At 35.9% G+C, this 19,400-nt stretch overlaps 1 protein-coding gene across 1 annotated transcript; it reads left to right on the top strand.

Moving 5' to 3' along the window:
• The first annotated feature begins 498 nt into the window (after positions 1-498).
• Positions 499-15,582, top strand: lrig2 (leucine-rich repeats and immunoglobulin-like domains 2). Its single transcript, XM_058779520.1, has 18 exons — positions 499-1,133; positions 2,314-2,388; positions 2,476-2,610; positions 2,858-2,998; positions 3,205-3,348; positions 4,295-4,438; positions 4,605-4,748; positions 5,690-5,770; positions 5,858-5,929; positions 6,646-6,714; positions 6,886-7,049; positions 7,212-7,523; positions 8,860-9,141; positions 9,225-9,668; positions 10,543-10,695; positions 10,831-10,971; positions 11,137-11,409; positions 12,503-15,582. The coding sequence occupies exons 1-18, from the start codon at positions 937-939 to the stop codon at positions 12,688-12,690; spliced, it is 3,159 nt and encodes a 1,052-aa protein (XP_058635503.1). The 5' UTR covers positions 499-936; the 3' UTR covers positions 12,691-15,582.
• Positions 15,583-19,400: the final 3,818 nt, after the last annotated feature.

Raw genomic sequence — 19,400 nt, 5'->3', positions numbered from 1 at the left:
AATCAGATTATGAAGATGACCAGGTTGTAAGATGATAATGACTGATGATACTGTGCAAGGTAAAATTCTTTGCTACAAAAAAACCCTAAATCTTCACATAGATAGTTAATGAACTCAAATTATTAAATGATCAAAATAAATGTGTTATGGGGTTTAAGTTTTGGGTAGGGGACAAGCCCATAGTAATAATGAATGAATGAATGACTGAATGAGGTATATATATATATATATATATATATATATATATATATATATATAGCCTATATATATACAATCATATGGGGGCGCTCTCCTCAACCACCACCTAATAATAATAATAAAAATCTAGCAACTTCATAATTAAACAGTAATTAAAGAGATGCAATAAAATTGAAAAGCTGTTATAATATACGCTTTAAATTATACATTTCAGAAAATATTTATAACTCAGTACAGCAAACCTGGAGAAACAGTGAAAAGTCAAATTTGACGGATTAGTCGACTGGCCAATGACGCGAGGCCTCCAGCAGCACGTGACAGAGGGGTGGATCACGTGTCAACGGAAGAAGGTGCTTTTGTTTTTCCTTGGGAAAAAAGTCGAGGAACAATGTTTGGAAAGACGATTTTCAGTTATACTTTATTTCTCTCTCAAATGCATACAAACAATCGTATATAGGACATGAAATCTTTCGGAATACCTAAACCATATTTCCGCGTCTTGAAGCGTGTTTGACGCTGCGTTTGGAAATTCTTGAGGCTGCAGAGATTGCAAGGCGGAAGAAGGGAATTTCGAAGGGACGAGCTGAGAGAGCCAAGAGATGGCCCCGGATTGATTTTATCACAGCGTTGCAATGTTTTTCAACTTAATTCGGATTTATTTTAAATCGTATTTCTATTCTAAAACACAGATTAGTCTCTGTGTCTCATTAATGTCATAATTTGGACTGATCATTTGCGATGAAGAAACTCAAAATGGCGGAGGGCTGGCCCATCCCCCAGGCCCTGTTCCTGCTCATAGTGAGTGTCGTGGGCCTGGACACTTGCCCTTCTCCCTGTACGTGTTCCGGTGGTCCAGGTGCAGCACAATTGCTGGATTGCAACAGGAAAAGACTGACCGCTGCAGCTCTGGAAGCTCCAGCCTGGATCACTCATGCGTGAGTAACAGAGGAGATGCTGTTTACATGCTCTGCTGATCAGCCTCCAGCACTTTGCAGGGGCTGCACATGTGCACAATACTAACGCACAACTGACAGCTGATTAGTTCACTTTTGTGTGGTGCGATTTTAGTAATATGTAATTATTGCTTATCAAATCTTGCGTTATGGTGTTGCTTAGAAGTGTCACATGATCCTTTGTAGAAATACCGATGCAACTGTGTTTTTCCTTCAAAATAGCGTAATTGTTATGTTTACTTTTTCATAATAATACAAATTTGATAGTTTGGTTTTAGTAACAAAAAAAAAGCATCTTGCACTGATTGGAGCTACATATTTGATACATGAATTACCAAAACATCTAAAAATGTCCACCTTCAGATTTATTTTTTTATATTTTATTTTTTGGAAAACGATAACTTTTTGTGAAATCTGTAAAATTATTATTTATAATGTAAACGCAAGTGTGATTTTTCTATTGTTATTCATGTTTTAATATCAATATTTACTGGACTGAAGTAACTTTCTTGATTATCCCTTATCATTTTTAGAAAAATCTTGTGAAAATATGAGTCTCTCATATGATACAAGTTTTCGAGGTATTTTTATTTGACAATTCCTAAATCGTCATTATATTGAATTGCATTATATTTTTCTGTACATCACAAATTAAAATGCAGAGCTTTGATCATAAAACTAAGTATTTAAATATTGAGAGATACAGGACAACTGATATTTACATGCATTTTGTAGTCTATTATGCCAAATATTTCATTGATATACATTACAAGCTAAATCTAAAATTCATCTTAATTATTTGGTGATATTAATATATATTTTTTCCCCTCTTTGGGTGTGAGCTTCATGTTGTCAATACTTTATGGGCTATAAGAGCCTTCTGTTTCAAATATGCTAAGATATCCATAAATTAGTCTAATTTATTTAATTTAGCTTGGTTTTAGCTTAGATGTACTATTCCTAGTTTATTTAGTTGTATACTGCTTAGTTTCTTTGCTTTGGTGTTATTAAATCTGTATTTTAGTATACAGTGGTGTGAGAAGTCTTTTACCAGATCTGAAGGTACACATTATAGAGATCCCCCAGTCTTAAATATTAGGTTATACGTTTGCTACCATTTTTTTTTTTTCAGATTTTAATAATTTGTTCTCTGTGAATTTAGGTCAGTGAATCAGAATGAACTTACAGCGGTGCCTTTTCTTGGCGATGCCTCGTCCAACATCACGGTGCTGTCACTGTAAGCTTCCCTCTACATTCATTTTTTTCATCAAGTGTGTATGACCATGTATGTTGATGTGGTACTATATCTGCTGTTTATTTTCAGTGTTCATAACCGAATCTCTGAAGTCGTGGCAGAGCAGCTGTTGCCATATTCATCTCTGGAAAGTCTGGACTTGAGCTCTAATTCTATATCTGAGCTTAAGGCCGGATCATTCCCTCCCATGCAGCTGAAATATCTGTGAGTTTTTGTACTCTGCCTTGTCTGAGTTTTGCACTTTCATAAGACTGTGTTAAAATTCTAAGTAGATTAAGAGAGCTTTCTGAAGAAGTTATCCTTTTCTCTTGAGTTATTAGTTTGAGAACTCGAGTATCAGTTGTTGCTTTGATCTTTTGTTTTGTCATTGAATAATTGATGTTTTCTTGGTGTTTCTGATTACTTTTGTGGTTCATGGATATTTGTCTGTTTCCTCTCTCCATCACGACAGCAACCTGAGCAAAAACAAGATAATTTCCTTAGAGCCCGGTTGTTTCGGAAACATCAGCTCCCTTCTGGTGTTGAAGATAAACCAGAACAGACTCTCTCTGCTGCCTGATAAAGTCTTCACCATCTCTCAGCTCCAAGTCTTGTGCGTATTCATGGCTAATGAATAGGATGTTATTGCAGTGCTCAATTAGATTGTGTCTGACAGGATTACCGCTTGCTAAATGCACCTGATATTATCAATTGGGGAGTTAATTTCCCTCGTTGTCTTGTCTCTCTCCGATTGTTAGGGCAGTGGTTTAGATTTTCTCATTGCAATGTGCCCCTCTTCATGTTTTTGTCACTTTTCAGAGAGTTGAGGCGCAACAGGATTCGTGTCGTGGAAAGTCTTATTTTCAAAGAACTGAAGGCTCTTAAATCATTGAAGATGCAGCGCAACGGCATCACAAAGCTGATGGATGGAGCTCTCTTTGGTTTGGAGAACATGGAGGAGCTGTAAGTGAATGCTTTCAGGGTTTCACTAGATCATTTAGATGTTTAAATAAAAAATATATGTAGGTTAAAATTGCTGTTTTCCAAAAAAAAGCAAATCATTTTTAAAAGACATTTTTACTAAGTGGTGGTTCCTTTGGGGGAAACATCACCCTTTAAGCCATTTTAGAGCGATTATGTAAATTTTAAAATGTCAAATTTTGGCTGGATCACCCAGATTTAAATAAGATTTGGCTTTTGTAGTATTTTTATGTTAGGTTTTTTTTAAAGTGCCCCTATTATGGGTTATGAAAGGTTCATTTTTTGGTTTTGGGAGTCCCCAACAACAGGTTGACATGCATGCAAAGTCAAAAAATACATATGCATTTATTTTAACCTTATTTGCTCAACGACTCCCAAATGATTCACTCAATGATTCAATTTTCCAAACCCCTCCTTTGCGTGACGCTAATCTGCGGTGATTTGTCGATTTCATTTAAAGCAGAGTGCAGTGTTGCTTTGTGTACAGCCGTTACCGGGAAAACAGCTATTTTTGACCTCCAAAAGCAGCACCAAGTGGCAAAAAGTGGGCGGGCAATATGCTAATGTTTCATGTTGACGTCAACGTGAAACGGCTTAAGATTCGTTTTAAAAACGACTCGTTTCAATGATTCAGAGTCGACTCTTTCTTTTGAGAGACAATAACTTTATACACGGTGCACTTTCAGATTTAAAACTTTGTAGGATGTTTTCATTCACTTAGAGCTCTGTTACACACTGCATGAAAGGTCATTTTCAAAAATCCATAATAGGGGCACTTTAAATAACTGTATTTGAAATCATGTATCTGAGCTTGGAGGTTTGATTTTTTTAAATTTATGTAATGTAGCTAATTTATTATTTAAGTTTCTGTTTCGCATGAATCAAAGTAGTAAATGGGTGATGTGTGTTCTGTTCTGTCCTCTGCCAGAGAGTTGGAATATAATAATTTGACGGAGCTGAATAAGGGCTGGCTGTATGGCCTGCATATGCTCAGGATTCTGCGGGTGAATCAGAACAATATCGGACTCATTCGAGCTGATGCCTGGGAGTTTTGCCATCGACTGGAAGAGCTGTGAGTGATTTCAGCCCTGACCTTAACGTTTATTCCTATATACAATACGGTGAAATTAGCATGCACATTTTTTCTAGAAATGCGTAATCTGTCTTTTGTTCCTTGAGGTGTTGTATTTGATTGTTGCCTGGCTCTCAGGTAATGCGTGTGTGTATTTTGTCTCCAGGGATTTGTCTTTCAATCACTTGAGTCGTCTGGAGGATTGGGTGTTTTCTGGTCTCAGTCTCCTGCAGAGTCTCAATTTGGGTGACAATCAAATCACTCACCTGGGAGAAGGAGTGTTCAGCAGCCTGGCTAACGTCCGTACATTGTAAGATAACCCACATTCCTCTTCAGTCTCTCATTTTACCTTGAGTTTTTGGGAGCACTATATAGAAAGCCTTAGGTTTATATACTGTATAAAATGCATTAAAGATTTATTTTTTTCTGCTTTGAAAGATTTTTTCAGTACAGTAATTCACATTTTAACTTGCCCTCCCAATATTTCCACTCATCTAACCACAAAAAATATTCAAAATTTTATTTTTTAGTAACATATAAGTAAAAAAGAAAATTATTTATGTAATATATATTTTTATTTCACAATAAAATTATAGATATCACATGTTTTTAAGTTGCAGTAATAGCAGGATATATCTTCAGCAGCATATAAATAATAGTTATAACCGTTTTGCTGGTAAATGATGGCATACATTACTGTAATTTTTCTGTAATTTCTTTTCTTATAATCAAACATGCCTGTATTTGCACTCAGATAAAGAACAGGTGTGTTTGTTTACAAATGATCTTGATGAAAATTGAAGTAGCATTGTGCTCTATCTCTATAAAATAAAATGAACTCATAATTACAAACAGATACAGTCTATTCCTGTAGTTTAAGCTCTGTATAAATCCTTCTATTTTAGTTTCTGCGTTTCAGCTTGCCCCGCAGAAAAAGAGCCCATTCAAACATGCCCACCTCTCATAACTTCTGCCACGTCCCTTTGGCACGGTTTTAAAAGGGATGTCAGCCTTTTACAGCCAGCAGTGCGTGAAAACAGTCTCTCAATACTCTCACATACCAGCCTGTCCATACAAAACCTTCTATTATACATGAAAAGCATACAATGGCGCTGAGCTGCCGTAGAAGTACAGTCACGTCACCTAAATAAAACAGCTCTGACATTTTAGATTAATAACAGAAAGCATGTTCTACACAGCAGCAGTTTGAAAATATTCTGATGGGTTTCTTTTGATGTTTGTTCATTCCAGGGACATCCGTAATAATGAGATCTCCCTCGCCATCGAGGACTTGGTTGGCATGTTTGTGGGTTTGAAGAGGCTGAACTCGCTGTAGGTTTGTCGGTGGATACGAGCTGTTTGATCTGACTCAGAGATGTGAAGTGTGGCTTGACATAAGTGTATGTGTGTGTTTTTCAGAGTTTTACAGAATAATAAAATCAGGACCATCACTAAGAGAGTGTTTGAGGGTCTGATGGAGCTGGAGAATTTGTGAGTCTCTTTTATCAGTCCTTGGTATTTTGAGAACATCGTTTCTTGGTTACTGGATGTCTCATTACTGGATGTAGCATTATAGAAATCCCTTCGGATATTATTTATTTATTTGGAAGTATGTTTCTGCCCTAGAGTACAAAACAAACTGGTTGCGAGAGTTTATAATATGGAATGAAACCACTTTCTGAATTATAAAATCACATTTATGAGATAATAAAGTCACATCGCAAAATTTGAAGTTGTGATGAAACGGAAGCAGCAACAGATCTCTTTTCCATATTGTTTTGGATGAATTCTTTACAATAATATCTATAACATTCATTTAGAAAACAGGTGAATTTTCATTTTATGCCGACTTTAAATTTACACTTTTTTTTTTTAAAGTCACAGTTATAAGAAATACATTTGCAGTTGCAAGATAAAACCCCCTTTTTTTTTACTTTTAGGCGGTAACAGGCTTCTGTAGTTCCATATAAAAGCTAAAATCTTACTGGGTGAAATTGACCATCAAAACTTTGTAAAATACAAAAGAAAAGATCTTTGTAACCCCTTTTTAACTTTGACCCTATAAAACATTCAAGGTTATAGACCATAGATTTATAAGGTTATGCTGTTATATTGTACATAATCCAATTAATTTATTCAGCACAACTAAAAGAGCTCCTGTTTTATATTGTTCGATTGTAAATAATCTTTCTGAATTTATTCTGCAGGGACCTGAGTAAGAATGGCATCATGTCTATTCATCCTGAAGCTTTCACTCATTTAAAACTTAAAACACTGTAAGTAATTGTTTACTTTCTACAGACTGTATGTATTTCATGTTTTTTCTGTGTCTGTGCATTTTACATAATATATTTTGGTGAATTTTTGTCCGTATCGACAGTGTTTGTATGTAATAATAGTGTAATTCAGTGTATTCTCAATAATGGCTGTATTGTGGTCTTCCTCAGTGATCTGAACACCAGCAGTCTTCTGTGTGACTGTCAGCTGCAGTGGTTGGGCCAGTGGTTGATTGACAGTCAGTTCCAGCAATCCTGCACCACCGTCTGTGCTCATCCCGCCTTCCTGGCAGGATCTAGTGTGCTCGTTATTAAACCAGAGGAGTTTGTCTGCAGTGAGTGACTTGAGTTACCTCACGCTGTAACAAAATGTCCATGGCAACCTATTCTGTTTCGTGCTTTTTGCAATTAAAAAAAGCAATTTTATGAAACTTTAAATTTAAAAAGTATTAGCTCTTGCTTACATTTAAGATCGCTTTATTGTCTCTCACTCGCAGATGACTTCCCTAAACCTCAGATCAGCGCTCATCCCAAGACTGCTGTGGCCTTACGCGGGACCAACGTCACTCTGAACTGCTCTGCGTTCAGCAGCAGCGACTCTCCCATGAGCACCGCCTGGCGCAAAGACGGAGAAGTGCAGTATGAAGCCCTGGTGCAGAACTACGCTCGGTACCAGGATCACCGTCTCCTCTACACCACCGTACTCCACCTGCTCAATGTTAATTTCACGGATGAGGGCCAGTATCAGTGTGTGGTCTCCAACCATTTTGGGTCCAACTACTCCACTCTGGCCAAGCTCACTGTTAATGGTTAGTGCCTCATCAAAATTGTTACATATTGTTACATTATTGTTCCATAATCAGCTTTCAGCCTTATTTTTCTTCTGTTAAAATCTTTCCAAAAACGTCTTTTTTAGGGATTTAAATTTAGATGGATAATCTCCTGAAACCATTGTGGTTATAATTGATTCATCCTATTTTTTTGTGTGTGAATTGGAAATTCAAATTAATGAGCACTCATTCATATCTTTGGAAGCATATTATTAATAGTCATAGTGTCAGATTGTTAATTTAAAGTGTCGATTATGTGATCATCTGCAGGACTCTTGTATTGGCGTATTGCTAAACTGCTGTGAACTCTACAGTGCTTTGATAAGCAGTTTGGCATTTGTTTTTACCCTCTCCTTATTTACCCTCATTACTCCGTGGTTGTTTTCAGAGCTCTGTCAGTTTAATTTTCCATATCTGTTGAACAAACTTAGCAGCCCTCTGGGATGCCGACCTTAGCAATGTAATTATTCTGTTTATATCAGTTCATGATACTGATGGAAGAGCGGATTTGTAACCTAATAATAGAATACGACAATAACAGAAACATGATTCGTAAAGCAAACACTGTAAATGCAAATGGTGCTGTTTAGGGTTTGATTGGCCATTGGTTTTCTTGTTTTTGTAATAGCTATTTAAAATAAATGAATTCTGTTGTCACATTTCATAAGTAGAAAATAAAGATAATATTAGTGTAATATAACATTTGCATTGTTTGCTTTTGCTTAAGCATTTTCTTACATTATTTTAAGTGTTTAATAAATATTGTAGAAGAAAAAATGAGAAAAAGAATAATATACTTATTTTATTATTTAATATTATATTATGTAAATATGCTTTTTATAACAATTTACATTAGTTATTAAAATATTTTTTTACATTTTGTGTTTTTGTTCCTCTTTAATTGTGAAAAGGTTTAGGTCATTTCCATTTCAATTTTTTTAAAGTCCTGACCACTTCACAAATGGATAATAAATAATAATATTAATAGAAGTAATGTATTAATAAATATGATCATTGTACTCAGTAATTATTTTTAAATTTGAATGCCAAAACTGGATTGGATAAATTCTGTTGTAGCAATTTTCCAGAAGTAGAAAATTATAAATCATAAATGTTATGTGTATTTGATTATATTTATTTAGGCAGTTTCTTTACATAATGCAGTAGTGGTATATAATTCCCAATTGAGGAATTACCATTGTATATGAAAGAAATCATTGTAATAACTTCTTATTTTGGTGACATTTTTGTTGCCTTTCTGGAATTACTTGCTTGAGTAAATCAATGAAAATAACTCTGCAATGGCTTTTCCCAGAGCTCCCAACCTTCCTGAAAATGCCCATGGACCTGACCATCCGCACCGGTACGGTCGCTAGATTGGAGTGCGCTGCGGAGGGACACCCGACACCACAGATCGCCTGGCAGAAAGATGGCGGTATCAATTTCCCTGCGGCCCGTGAAAGAAGGATGCATGTCATGCCAGATGATGACACTTTTTTCATTGCTAATGTGAAAACAGAGGATATGGGTGTCTATAGCTGTACTGCCAAAAATGAGGCGGGCAGCCTGTCAGCCAATGCCACTCTTACTGTGCTAGGTATAGTTTCTTTACTAAAAGTCCAAAATTTTCTTTTGAATTATTTATATTTAATAATTAATCATCTCTGGTCTTTTTGACAGAAACTCCATCCTTCCAGCGCCCTCTAGAGGACCGTAACGTTGCCCGAGGTGAGACTGCTGTCCTCCAGTGCATAGCTCGTGGTAGCCCCGCCCCCCGGCTCAACTGGACCAAAGACGATGCCCCGTTGGTGTTGACGGAACGTCACTTCTTCGCCGCAGCCAATCAGCTTCTCATAATCGTAGATGCCAGCCCTGCTGATGCAGGGAAATACACGTGCATCATGTCCAACACGCTCGGCACAGAGCGCGGTCATATCTACCTCAGTGTCTCACCCTCGGCCAACTGTGACCCAGTGAGCAGCATATACAGTCAGGATGGATGGACAACAGTTGGCATTGTTGTGATGGTGGTCGTCTGCTGTGTTGTCGGCACCTCACTTGTGTGGGTCATCGTCATTTATCACATGAGGAGAAAGAGTGAAGACTACAGCATAACAAACACGGGTCAGTACACAATCATGTACCGGTTAAATAATTAAAATGAAAAATAGTATATACTATATAAAATAATACATTATTGATTGTTATATAATGTCTAGTTAATATACAAAATTAGTAGATAATTAATAGAGAATAATGCTTAGTAGTAGAGCTGCTGTGATTATGAAACTTATATATTTTTTTTCTCTCTCAAAATACCATTTTTTGAATGGCAACATGTGATTGGATTATTAATTACAATTGGGATATTATGCTTTTAAAGCAAATGTAATGCAACAGTATTTAACATTACTTTTCATAAACAGTAACAATCTAGTGCAATTAGTTACATTTTAAAGTAATATAAGAAATCATCTTTATCTTTTTTATAAAAGTGTTTCATATAAATTGCAGTGTAGAATAGCACATACTGTCTTTTAAAACAAGATAAGTTATTTTAAATGTATTATATTTTTCTAATAAAATATTTTGTAATGTAAATAAATACTGTTTACTAGGCAAAAAATTGTAAATAGTGTAATCTTCAATGTTCCCCTTTTTGGTCCATTTTAATTATAATACATTTTAAGTGGTCTTTTAACCCAGACTGCTTCAATATAATAGTAATAAATAGGATTTTTATCCATAATAATATTTTTCCATCAAAATGTTTTTTTTTTTTGAATGCCAGTAATTGATTTTAAACTACACAGTGATTGCAGTTATTTCAAATAATCACAGTCAGGATATTATGAAATAAATGCAACAGCCTACCTACTATTTAAAATGGCCATTATAACAGTTGGAGCATGGACCAAAAATGGAATAATTTGAAATCATACAAATTTATGCAGAAAAATCACATGCATTTTAATGTATAAATCTCTCTCTGTTCCAGATGAGATGAACCTTCCAGTGGACATTCCCAGTTACCTCTCGTCTCAGGGTACGCTGTCCGAGCCTCAGGAGGGCTACAGTAACTCAGAGAATGGAAGCCACCAGCAGCTTATGCCGTCTCATGCTAACGGTTACGCCCACAAAGGCACTGATGGTAATGTCACCCTGTGTTCCTCTAGCGAGAGTTTATTTTTTTTTTAGAAAGGCTGTAAATTTGACTACTTGTGTAGTTTCTACATGTCATTATGATAGATGTATAATGCTCTTGTGTTGTGATGTGTTTCAACAGGAGTATGTTACGGTGAAGTGAGCAGCGATGTTGATCCAGATGCTAATGGAATGCTGGGTAGTCGTGTGGGCTCTTTCTTTGCCGGACGTAGCAGCTTCCACCGGAGTGAACCCAGAGAGGGACTGGCAAATATCCCTAATGGTAATATTAAATTTTCAATTCATCCCAAAAATTCATATGATTTGATTTGCTTAAAAATTAATATTATGTCATTTATTCACCCACATGTGATTGCGAAGTGGACTGTTTTTCTCATCAGTTGACCTCATTAATCAGCTAATGGGTTGTTTTTGTTTGTGTGTTTAGGACCAGGCCCTCTGGTCATCTGCTCAGACTGCTATGACAACGCCAACATCTACTCGCGCACGCGTGAGTACTGTCCATACGCCTACCTGACAGAGGACGACCCGCTTGTGTCTCAGATCTCTCGGGATGGACGCCAGAGCGGCCATCAAGAGCGGGATCAGCACACCGAGCACGCAGACACGGCACTGGAGAGTTTTATAAGTCAGCAGAATGCCTCTGTGTTCCTCACCAACCACGAACCACGACTACCAGCGTCACAACACTATAGCACTGGTGAGATGAACACCATACATGCATATATACATCAACAACAACATATTCTAATGCTGTCTACTTTCTTATTAATATCCTTTTCACCATTGCTTTGTTACTAAACTGAGTGATCTGCCCACCTAGGTAACGTTTTTAGGAGTCTTTTTTTTTTGTGTGTGTGTGCAAATTTAGTGTAATTTGTTCAAGAGGCAATTCCAGAAAGCAGTGTGACGAGCTAAATAAAAAAAAAATGCTATCCAAAATGGCAGACAGTTTTAAGAAAAATGTCCATTTTAAATAAAAATATAAATTTTAATATTTAAATAATTCATATTTAAATGTGTATACTTGCATAATATTGTACACTTCATATATACAAATATGAATTAAATCTAATATATTTAGATTTTAAATCGACAAGATTGGGGTCAGTAAGATTTTTTTGTTGTTGTTGATGTTTTTGAAAGTCCCTTATGCTTGCCAAGTCTGTTTTTTTTTTTTTTTTTTTTTTTTTAAATACAGTAAAAACAGTAATATTGTAAAATATTATTACAATTTAAATAAACTGTTTTCTGTCAATATATTTTAAAATATAATTTACTACTGTGATGGCAAAATTGAATGTGAAATTGAATGAGTTATTACTCCAGTCACATGATCACATGATCCTTATGATTTATTTCCCCTATTTTTTTAATATAAATTTCAAAATAGGATTTTTTTTATAGCCATGTAAAAAGTTTTAATGTCACATTTTATCGATGTAGTTTTTTATTTTTTTTTAAATCATACTGACCCTAAAAATTTGAATGGTATTGTGCATGTTTCTAGTTATGATCAGTTCTCTATACAGAGTTATTTATGAAAACACTAATCCAGTCTTCACAAATGATTAGAAAAGTTACAGGTAAATGAGAAATTAGTTATGAAGTTAACACACTAGTTATGTGGCATGTATGAGTGACTATTAACATGTTTGCTGTCCATGAAGAGCAGTAGATTTTTGCTATTTTTGCTGCCTATGTAGACGGTAAACAGAGAGTCTGCTCAGTAAGGTTTGGAACTGATCTAATGCATATACTTATTTTCACAATCTCTATTTTTCTTGTCTCAGATGTCCCAGGCAGGTCATTTTGGGATGGTGAAGAAACCCACTCATCCATCCTTGCCCAGGGCTCAGTGACTGTACACAAGCCCCCGATGGGTCTGTCCTCTGGGGACGGCCGAGAGGAGAGGAGGGGGGCACTGGAGGAAGGCTCATACAGGACTAACCCGCAGGAAAGCGCCTCTGCGCCCACATAAACCCAGCCAGCCCCCTCTTCCCCAGTCCTTTTGACCCCAAACATCACCGCCTTGTCCATCGGTCGCCTCCCAGTGCCCTCAGCCCACTACCTCCTTTGAGAAGCCTCATTATCTGCCAAATGAAATGCCTCTCTCTTCAATGTTTACATTGCCTCTCCTGTCCTTCCCCAACATGTTCCTTTGTAACCCACTGGGATGTGGGTGTTTTGCGGAAAACTCTTTCAAATAGGAGACAGAATCCCTGCTTTCACCGTTCCTCAGCCAACCGGTCTGGTTTGAGCCCTGAATGTATCATTTCCAAGAACTCCACTAGTCCTAACGCAGCCTGCGACGTACAAATTATGCCATGTTTGGTTTTCCCGCCTACTTAAGACTGTTGAGCCTTTTTGCATATGCCAAAGCTTGACCCAGATTCCCGTATAACTTGCTTTTGCTCTGGTACAGGACCTGTACGAATATTGACTGTGAAGATCTGTGATGTTCTCTGCGTGACGTCAGAGGGCCAATTACCTGTATTGCATTTCTCATTCCTATTGGCAAACGGTACAGACTTATGACCAATAATGTGTTAACAGTGTTCTTTCCACTGTTATTGTACGCCGGAGTTACTGTTATGTCATTAATAATATTTTTTTGTGTAGTGCTTCTCACAAACCTAAACATATTTCTCAATTTCTCTCTCTGTTTTTTTAAGGCACTATAACAGACAGTAAGAAAGGCCAGATATGTTGCACCTTTGACAATCTTCCCAGGACAGCCTTATATGAATCATAATATGCTAACTTTTCTTTTACACTTATTTTCCATATTAAGCTTTAGTATTTTTATTTTGTGTATTTTGCGACAATTTCCATTTTAATTGGTTTCCCTCATTTGCATTCTTGCAAGTGCATATCTAGTTGAATTGCAGTCTGTGATTGATCAGCATGACTGAGCACCATTGGTGTACATTTGGGGCGGGGCTACATTCCGACTGACAAATAGGAGACCGAGGGAACATTTGAGAAAATTTCTTGTAATTCCATTTGGTGCCCTACTAGTGTAGAAATCACACAATTCACCTTTAAAAATGTGTATATGCTGCATTTGAAATGTTACTGCTGGATCAAACTGGTCTCGTCGAGTTATTTGCCTTTTTTGTTGTGATCCTCAAATCATCATCTTAATTTGAGGTGTAAGAGCCACTTTGACAGTTAGGCATAGTCATGCCTAGTCATTTTTATCATTTTGGCCTTAGAAGGACATTTGGATTTTTAAATGTATTGCCTGTAAACATTGTCTTAAGAGGCTACGTCTAAAACCAAAGGAAGCTGCCTTACAGCCCTGCTGCCCACTCATTCGACAGACACCTTTTAAGGAAACACGTCTGAGACAGATTTTCAAGACACTGGAATGTCATGTCTGATGATCTTAAAAATAAATTCAGAGATAAGCAAGGTCATATTTAATGACCACAGTTCTCATTCCTCAGTAGAAATTAGGCAAAAATACATTAATAAATGAATTTACTGCTTTTACCAGCTCAGTCAGTCCAAATATATATTTTTAAGCTTATGCCGAACCACATGCACAGGACTGCTGGTTAACATAGGCAGCAAAAATTAGGTTTAAATTAATCTTGGTGGACACAATGTTATGCAACCATTTGATTCGAACATGCTTAATGCCTTCCTACCTCCAGATCAGCATTTTCCAGGTTTTTGGTCACAGCCACTACTTTGTTTTAAAGGTGCTGTCACGTTTGCATTTATGTGATGAAATTCCATAGGCAAAATGCAGTCATGTCAATATCAATTTGTGTGAGGGATTTAAGTTTGCTAAACTTTAAACACAAATTTGCAGTGCTCTCATTAACCACTTCTCTGCCAAACTTTGCAGGTGAAATTGAGAGTTTCACGTGAGGGTAAAAAAGTTCCCCACGCAGATTTCACTCATTTTCGAGTTGGTTGCATGAATTTGCCACATTGACCAACAGAATGCTGCTTTAAAGTGACTTCTGTGTGAGCCATGCGTTATACATCACTACACTATTGAACCCTTTTTTTATGATTGCATCTTAATTCTGTTTAGTTTAGAAGTGACCTCTGAGTAATGGACCTTCTTTGCCCACAAAACTTCGCCAGATCCCAAACTTCGTGTGGATCCCAGATTAAATGGACCATTAATTCTGTTCAGAAAGCTCCACTGACATTTTGCACTTTGAGTATACAAAAGCTGGATCTTGCGTTGCAGCAGATACCTATGGTCACTGTCTTCCCCTGTCATTTAATGGAAATGCTTTATTTTCAACCAATTTCCAACTGTGATAATTACCCCTTGATTTGCATATTGATTTGTTGCACTTTGCACAATCTCTTGCCTTGCAGTTAGCTGTACAATTCCACTAATCAGAGACCTTGATGTCAAATGATTTGTCTGACTCCTCCCTGTGTCAGTTTCCCTTGTTAAAAAGAAAGGAGTGTGTGTCATCAGCGGCTTCCAGCGACATTTAAAACATCTAGGTTTTTCGAATTACTGCTTGGTCTGAGCTTGCGGGAGATTAGTGCAAAGCAGTTTAAAAGTAATGTAAGTGAATAGCGGTTTTATTTTACCCTGAATTATACAGGACTTTGTTGGCATCTTTAGAAATGAACAAGTGTGATTTCACTTACAGATTTACACCAAAGAAAAATCCACACGGATCAAACATTCCTGCCTTCTGCAAACCAAAGTTTTGCTTAAATGCTTTGACAATATTTAAATGCTGCTTTTTTTAATGTTTCTTTCATTTTTTTGTGTATTTTTTTGGTATGCTGTATCTGTACATTCTGTAAAGCATGTATAAAGAACATTATGTTTCAGAAAATTCTGACATTTAGCTGACATTTAAACAATAAAATGAATTCTGATGCATCACGAGTGAAGATGTACCCATGTTATTCAAATAAACTGTTATTAGTGGAACAAGCTAAGGGAAGGAGCGCTATTGCAATTGCTCATATTTAGGGTCTTGTTTTAACCCTATAAAACCTAATGTATCATATTTGATGTGCAAATTTCTAAAGTCTCCAAATTATCAACCTGATCAAATCTTTGCTAAAGGTCCCAGCTACTACATGGCTTTTACCTTCTGATTGGTAGTTAATAATTTTTAGTACGTAAATGATCTTTAAGTAAAATTGTGCACCTTCAAGTCACTAAAAAGCTAATGATTTTAGTAAAGTAAACATAAATTTTTTTTTGTTTGTTAGAAATATTTCAAGATGTACACTTATTGGACTGAAGTAACTTAGGTTTACTTAAATATCCATCATTTTTTAATATCAAATATGATACAGCAAGATTTGAGGAACATTTGTTCAATCATAATTACATTGCATTGTGTTATGTTTTGCCTACACAATAAAACCCACAGAGCTTTGATAATTCAGCCTAAGCATTTAAAGATCATCTTAATATAATTCAGAGTTATAAAGTTGATATAATTTGCAATTATAAAGATATCCTTGATATCAGAATTTCATCTTACTTTTTAGCTATATAAATAAGTTTGCACCAAGTGATGTATTTCTGCTCCGTTCTTGAGAGTGACATTCATATTCTATATCATACTATAGTATATCAGCCATAAAAGATTGATGTATCAAATATGATACTGAACAAAAAACACGTGCAGACTTTTTCATAGATTTTTTAAATAGGTTTCTAAAGGTTCAATAAACTGTTCCATTTAATAAATTCGATTTTTCTGGACTAATATTTTATATACAGGGTTAATATCAAATATGAAGAGGTTGATTCTGCAGGTTGATCTGCTATTGTTTTTTTTGTTTCACGAAAGAACAAAAGTCTTTTTCATTCTGACACGAGGGTGAGTAAATTCTAACGTTTTTCATTTTGAGTGAGCTATTCTTCAGTGTTATTGCTTTGTGGAGGAAAGTGTTGTTATTGTAAGTGCACTGCGATAGCGTTATGCCGCAGCTCACTTACAGTGTTGGTCTCAAAGTGTGATTGAATTATGCTAATATAGTAAACTGCAGAACTTTTCTGGAAGTTTTCGCTGAGTTTAAAAGGATGCAGACCCATTTGAGTCCCTCTAAGTACTTGAACTGACAATTTTCATTGCCGTCCTCCAAGAGATGTTCTGAGAGAGAAATTATAGTTGTGAGATCAAAGTATACCTCCGCCTGCTGCTAACCCTCTTTACTCAGCTTTATCAATAATTCATTCAAACACTAGACTCGCTTTGGATTATTACACTAGTGGAACGGGGACGTGCTGCGCCTTCAGCACGCACCGTCCTGCACCGCTCAAGAAAAATCTCTGGCTATTGCCTTCGTTTAGACCATAACTGAGACTAGAATAAGTTTGGAACAACCAGTAGATATCTAATAAGCTAGTTTATTTGTGTTCAGAGCCATGTACTTTCCAGGTTTAATATAGGAGGAAACAGGCCTTACTGCTGTTTAAGTGGTTTTGCATTTTGGTTTCAAACACCTTGTTTAAAAATTCCTTCAAATAATATTTGATCATTCTGTCCTCCAAATTAAAAGTTCATCATCTTATTATTTATTTTATTATATCATCTGTGTTAAAATGCCCAAAATGAAGGTCAATTTTAAGATAAAAGCTACTGAAAATTGAGAACAAGTTTTGATATTTTTGCTCTATTCAGTGTCTCAGGTGTCTGATGTTATGAAACAAACATTCCTGATGATTCACACTAAACATCTTACTGCTCAGTCATTGCATTTTTATATCAAGTATACAGATGGGTTTAGCTATCAAGTTGTATTTTCATGTCACTTACAGAAACATAACTACATATTTTTAGCATTTTTATTGGGATTCTAAGAGTTTTGTTCTATAATACTGCCCAGAATAAACTGCATATATATTTAAAATGGATAGTCCACCCAAAAATAAAAATTGCATTTCACCATCTCAACCTGTATGAGTTTTGAACAAGATATTTTTACGCTTTGAAGATTTGCTTTTATTTTGCTTTTCACATGATGACAGAATTTACGCTTTTGGGTGAACTGTCATTTTAAGACCCAAATATGTTGGTATTATTTTGTCTTGTGGAATACACAGTATCTTTTCCACTAAATAGAAAAACGGTTCTGCAAGAGAGGTATATGTTATTTGAACATAGTTAGATATATGTGGGCTGGTCTGTAAATAACTTGAATGTAACTAACACACTGAAATTAGTTTCATGTCTGGTCTTGTTCTTTAGTATAATTAACCATGTCTACACACTTCCTGCTGCATTTCCTGTGTCTGATCTCATACTCTGGGGAAATACAAGTGTTCTGCGTTTTGAAGTGCACAGCAGTGATTAGGAATTAAATTGAATCCTTTACAAACTGAAGAAGGCACTGTTTTGATTTGTCTTGACTTGTCTGTAATTAATAAGGGAGCTGAGCGCATGAATAGTGTGTCATGTTTGTCTTAAGCAAAGGCAGATTGAATGATGAAACTCAAGTTATGCTGCAGTTACAACTATTCAACCAGAAGGTGGCGGCTTTGAGTCTTACGCTACAGGACTGTGCTATTAAGATAATTGGCCCTATAATTTGATTACAAGATGAAATATTCACTGATTACTTGTGATATCCTCACCTAGGCTTAAGCTACTGATTAAATTACATTATCAGATTAATAAGACAGAAAGAATAAAAGGGCAAGCACTGATGTTACATTTATTATTTTATCATATTTGGTAATGGAAGCTTATTCTGAAATGTTTTAATGTTCAGCATTTTACATTTGGCAGATTATTTTTTTTAATGGGTTTTGCCGCATTTAAGGTATACATGTTTTCAATTTCCCTGGGAATCGAACCCATGACCTTGGCGTTGCAAGCACTAGAACAGTGTTAGTTTGAAAATGTATGTATGTATTTATTTATTTTAAGTGTTTTCTTTCATGAATGGAATCAGACTTGTGTAGGTTTGTCTACAGCATGTCTTTGAAAGTCAAAGCATGGGTTTTCTCCCTCACTTGTGAGCAGGAAATACATGGCATACATGATTGTGTTGCATGGTGACATGCAAAGATTAATGCTTTGACTTTGAATTATTTGCATTGGTGAAAAGGAAACACTAGCTCATTTTTGTCTGAAATGTACTTGTACTTGTACTTGATTACTTGTTTAAATACCATAAAAGCAATTCTTGCACATTACTTAAGAATTATGTATTTACATTAAGTTATTAATTGCATTTAACATTTTTGGAACATTCAAAGCTGAGGTTTAGTATTGAATTACAGTGATTTTTCCACTGGTAAAGGGCATTTTAAGCAACATCCTAAAACAGAAAACCCCATCATTTGGGTCAAATCACTGTATAGCCTAACACACAGCATTGTTTTTATAAAACTGATGCAATGGAAATATGACAAAAGCCAATATAATTCAATACATAGTTGCATTTGTTATTACTAGTAATAATAATTACAAGTTACATAGTCCATTAGCCTAACTGTTGCTTAGGGCTGCCAAGCAGTGTGGAAACGTGGCATGTTAAATATACAATTCAACGGTTACAGGTGTGCGTTTATTGGGTTATTTTACAGCGAATTAGAACGCCACTCATCCAATCAGAATTTAGAGTCAAAACTGTCGGTTTTATAATTGGTTCCTTTGTATCTTCATTTACTAAATCAGTTAAGCTCAGTTTATTTAAACCAACACCTGAGAGCCATCCAGTCACAGGCCGCTT

This window comes from Onychostoma macrolepis, chromosome 06 (assembly GCF_012432095.1).
Source record: "Onychostoma macrolepis isolate SWU-2019 chromosome 06, ASM1243209v1, whole genome shotgun sequence".
NCBI classification, from domain to species: Eukaryota; Metazoa; Chordata; class Actinopteri; order Cypriniformes; family Cyprinidae; genus Onychostoma; species Onychostoma macrolepis.
This window is presented reverse-complemented; position numbering and strand designations above follow the sequence as displayed.

Excerpts from the sequence above, each read along its gene's own strand:
- lrig2 (XM_058779520.1), top strand. The coding sequence starts at position 937 with ATGAAGAAACTCAAAATGGCGGAGGGCTGGCCCATCCCCCAGGCCCTG. Across the intron at positions 5,771-5,857 it reads TTGAAGAGGCTGAACTCGCT|AGTTTTACAGAATAATAAAA; the intron begins GTAGGTTTGTCG and ends TGTGTTTTTCAG. Across the intron at positions 11,410-12,502 it reads GTCACAACACTATAGCACTG|ATGTCCCAGGCAGGTCATTT; the intron begins GTGAGATGAACA and ends TTCTTGTCTCAG.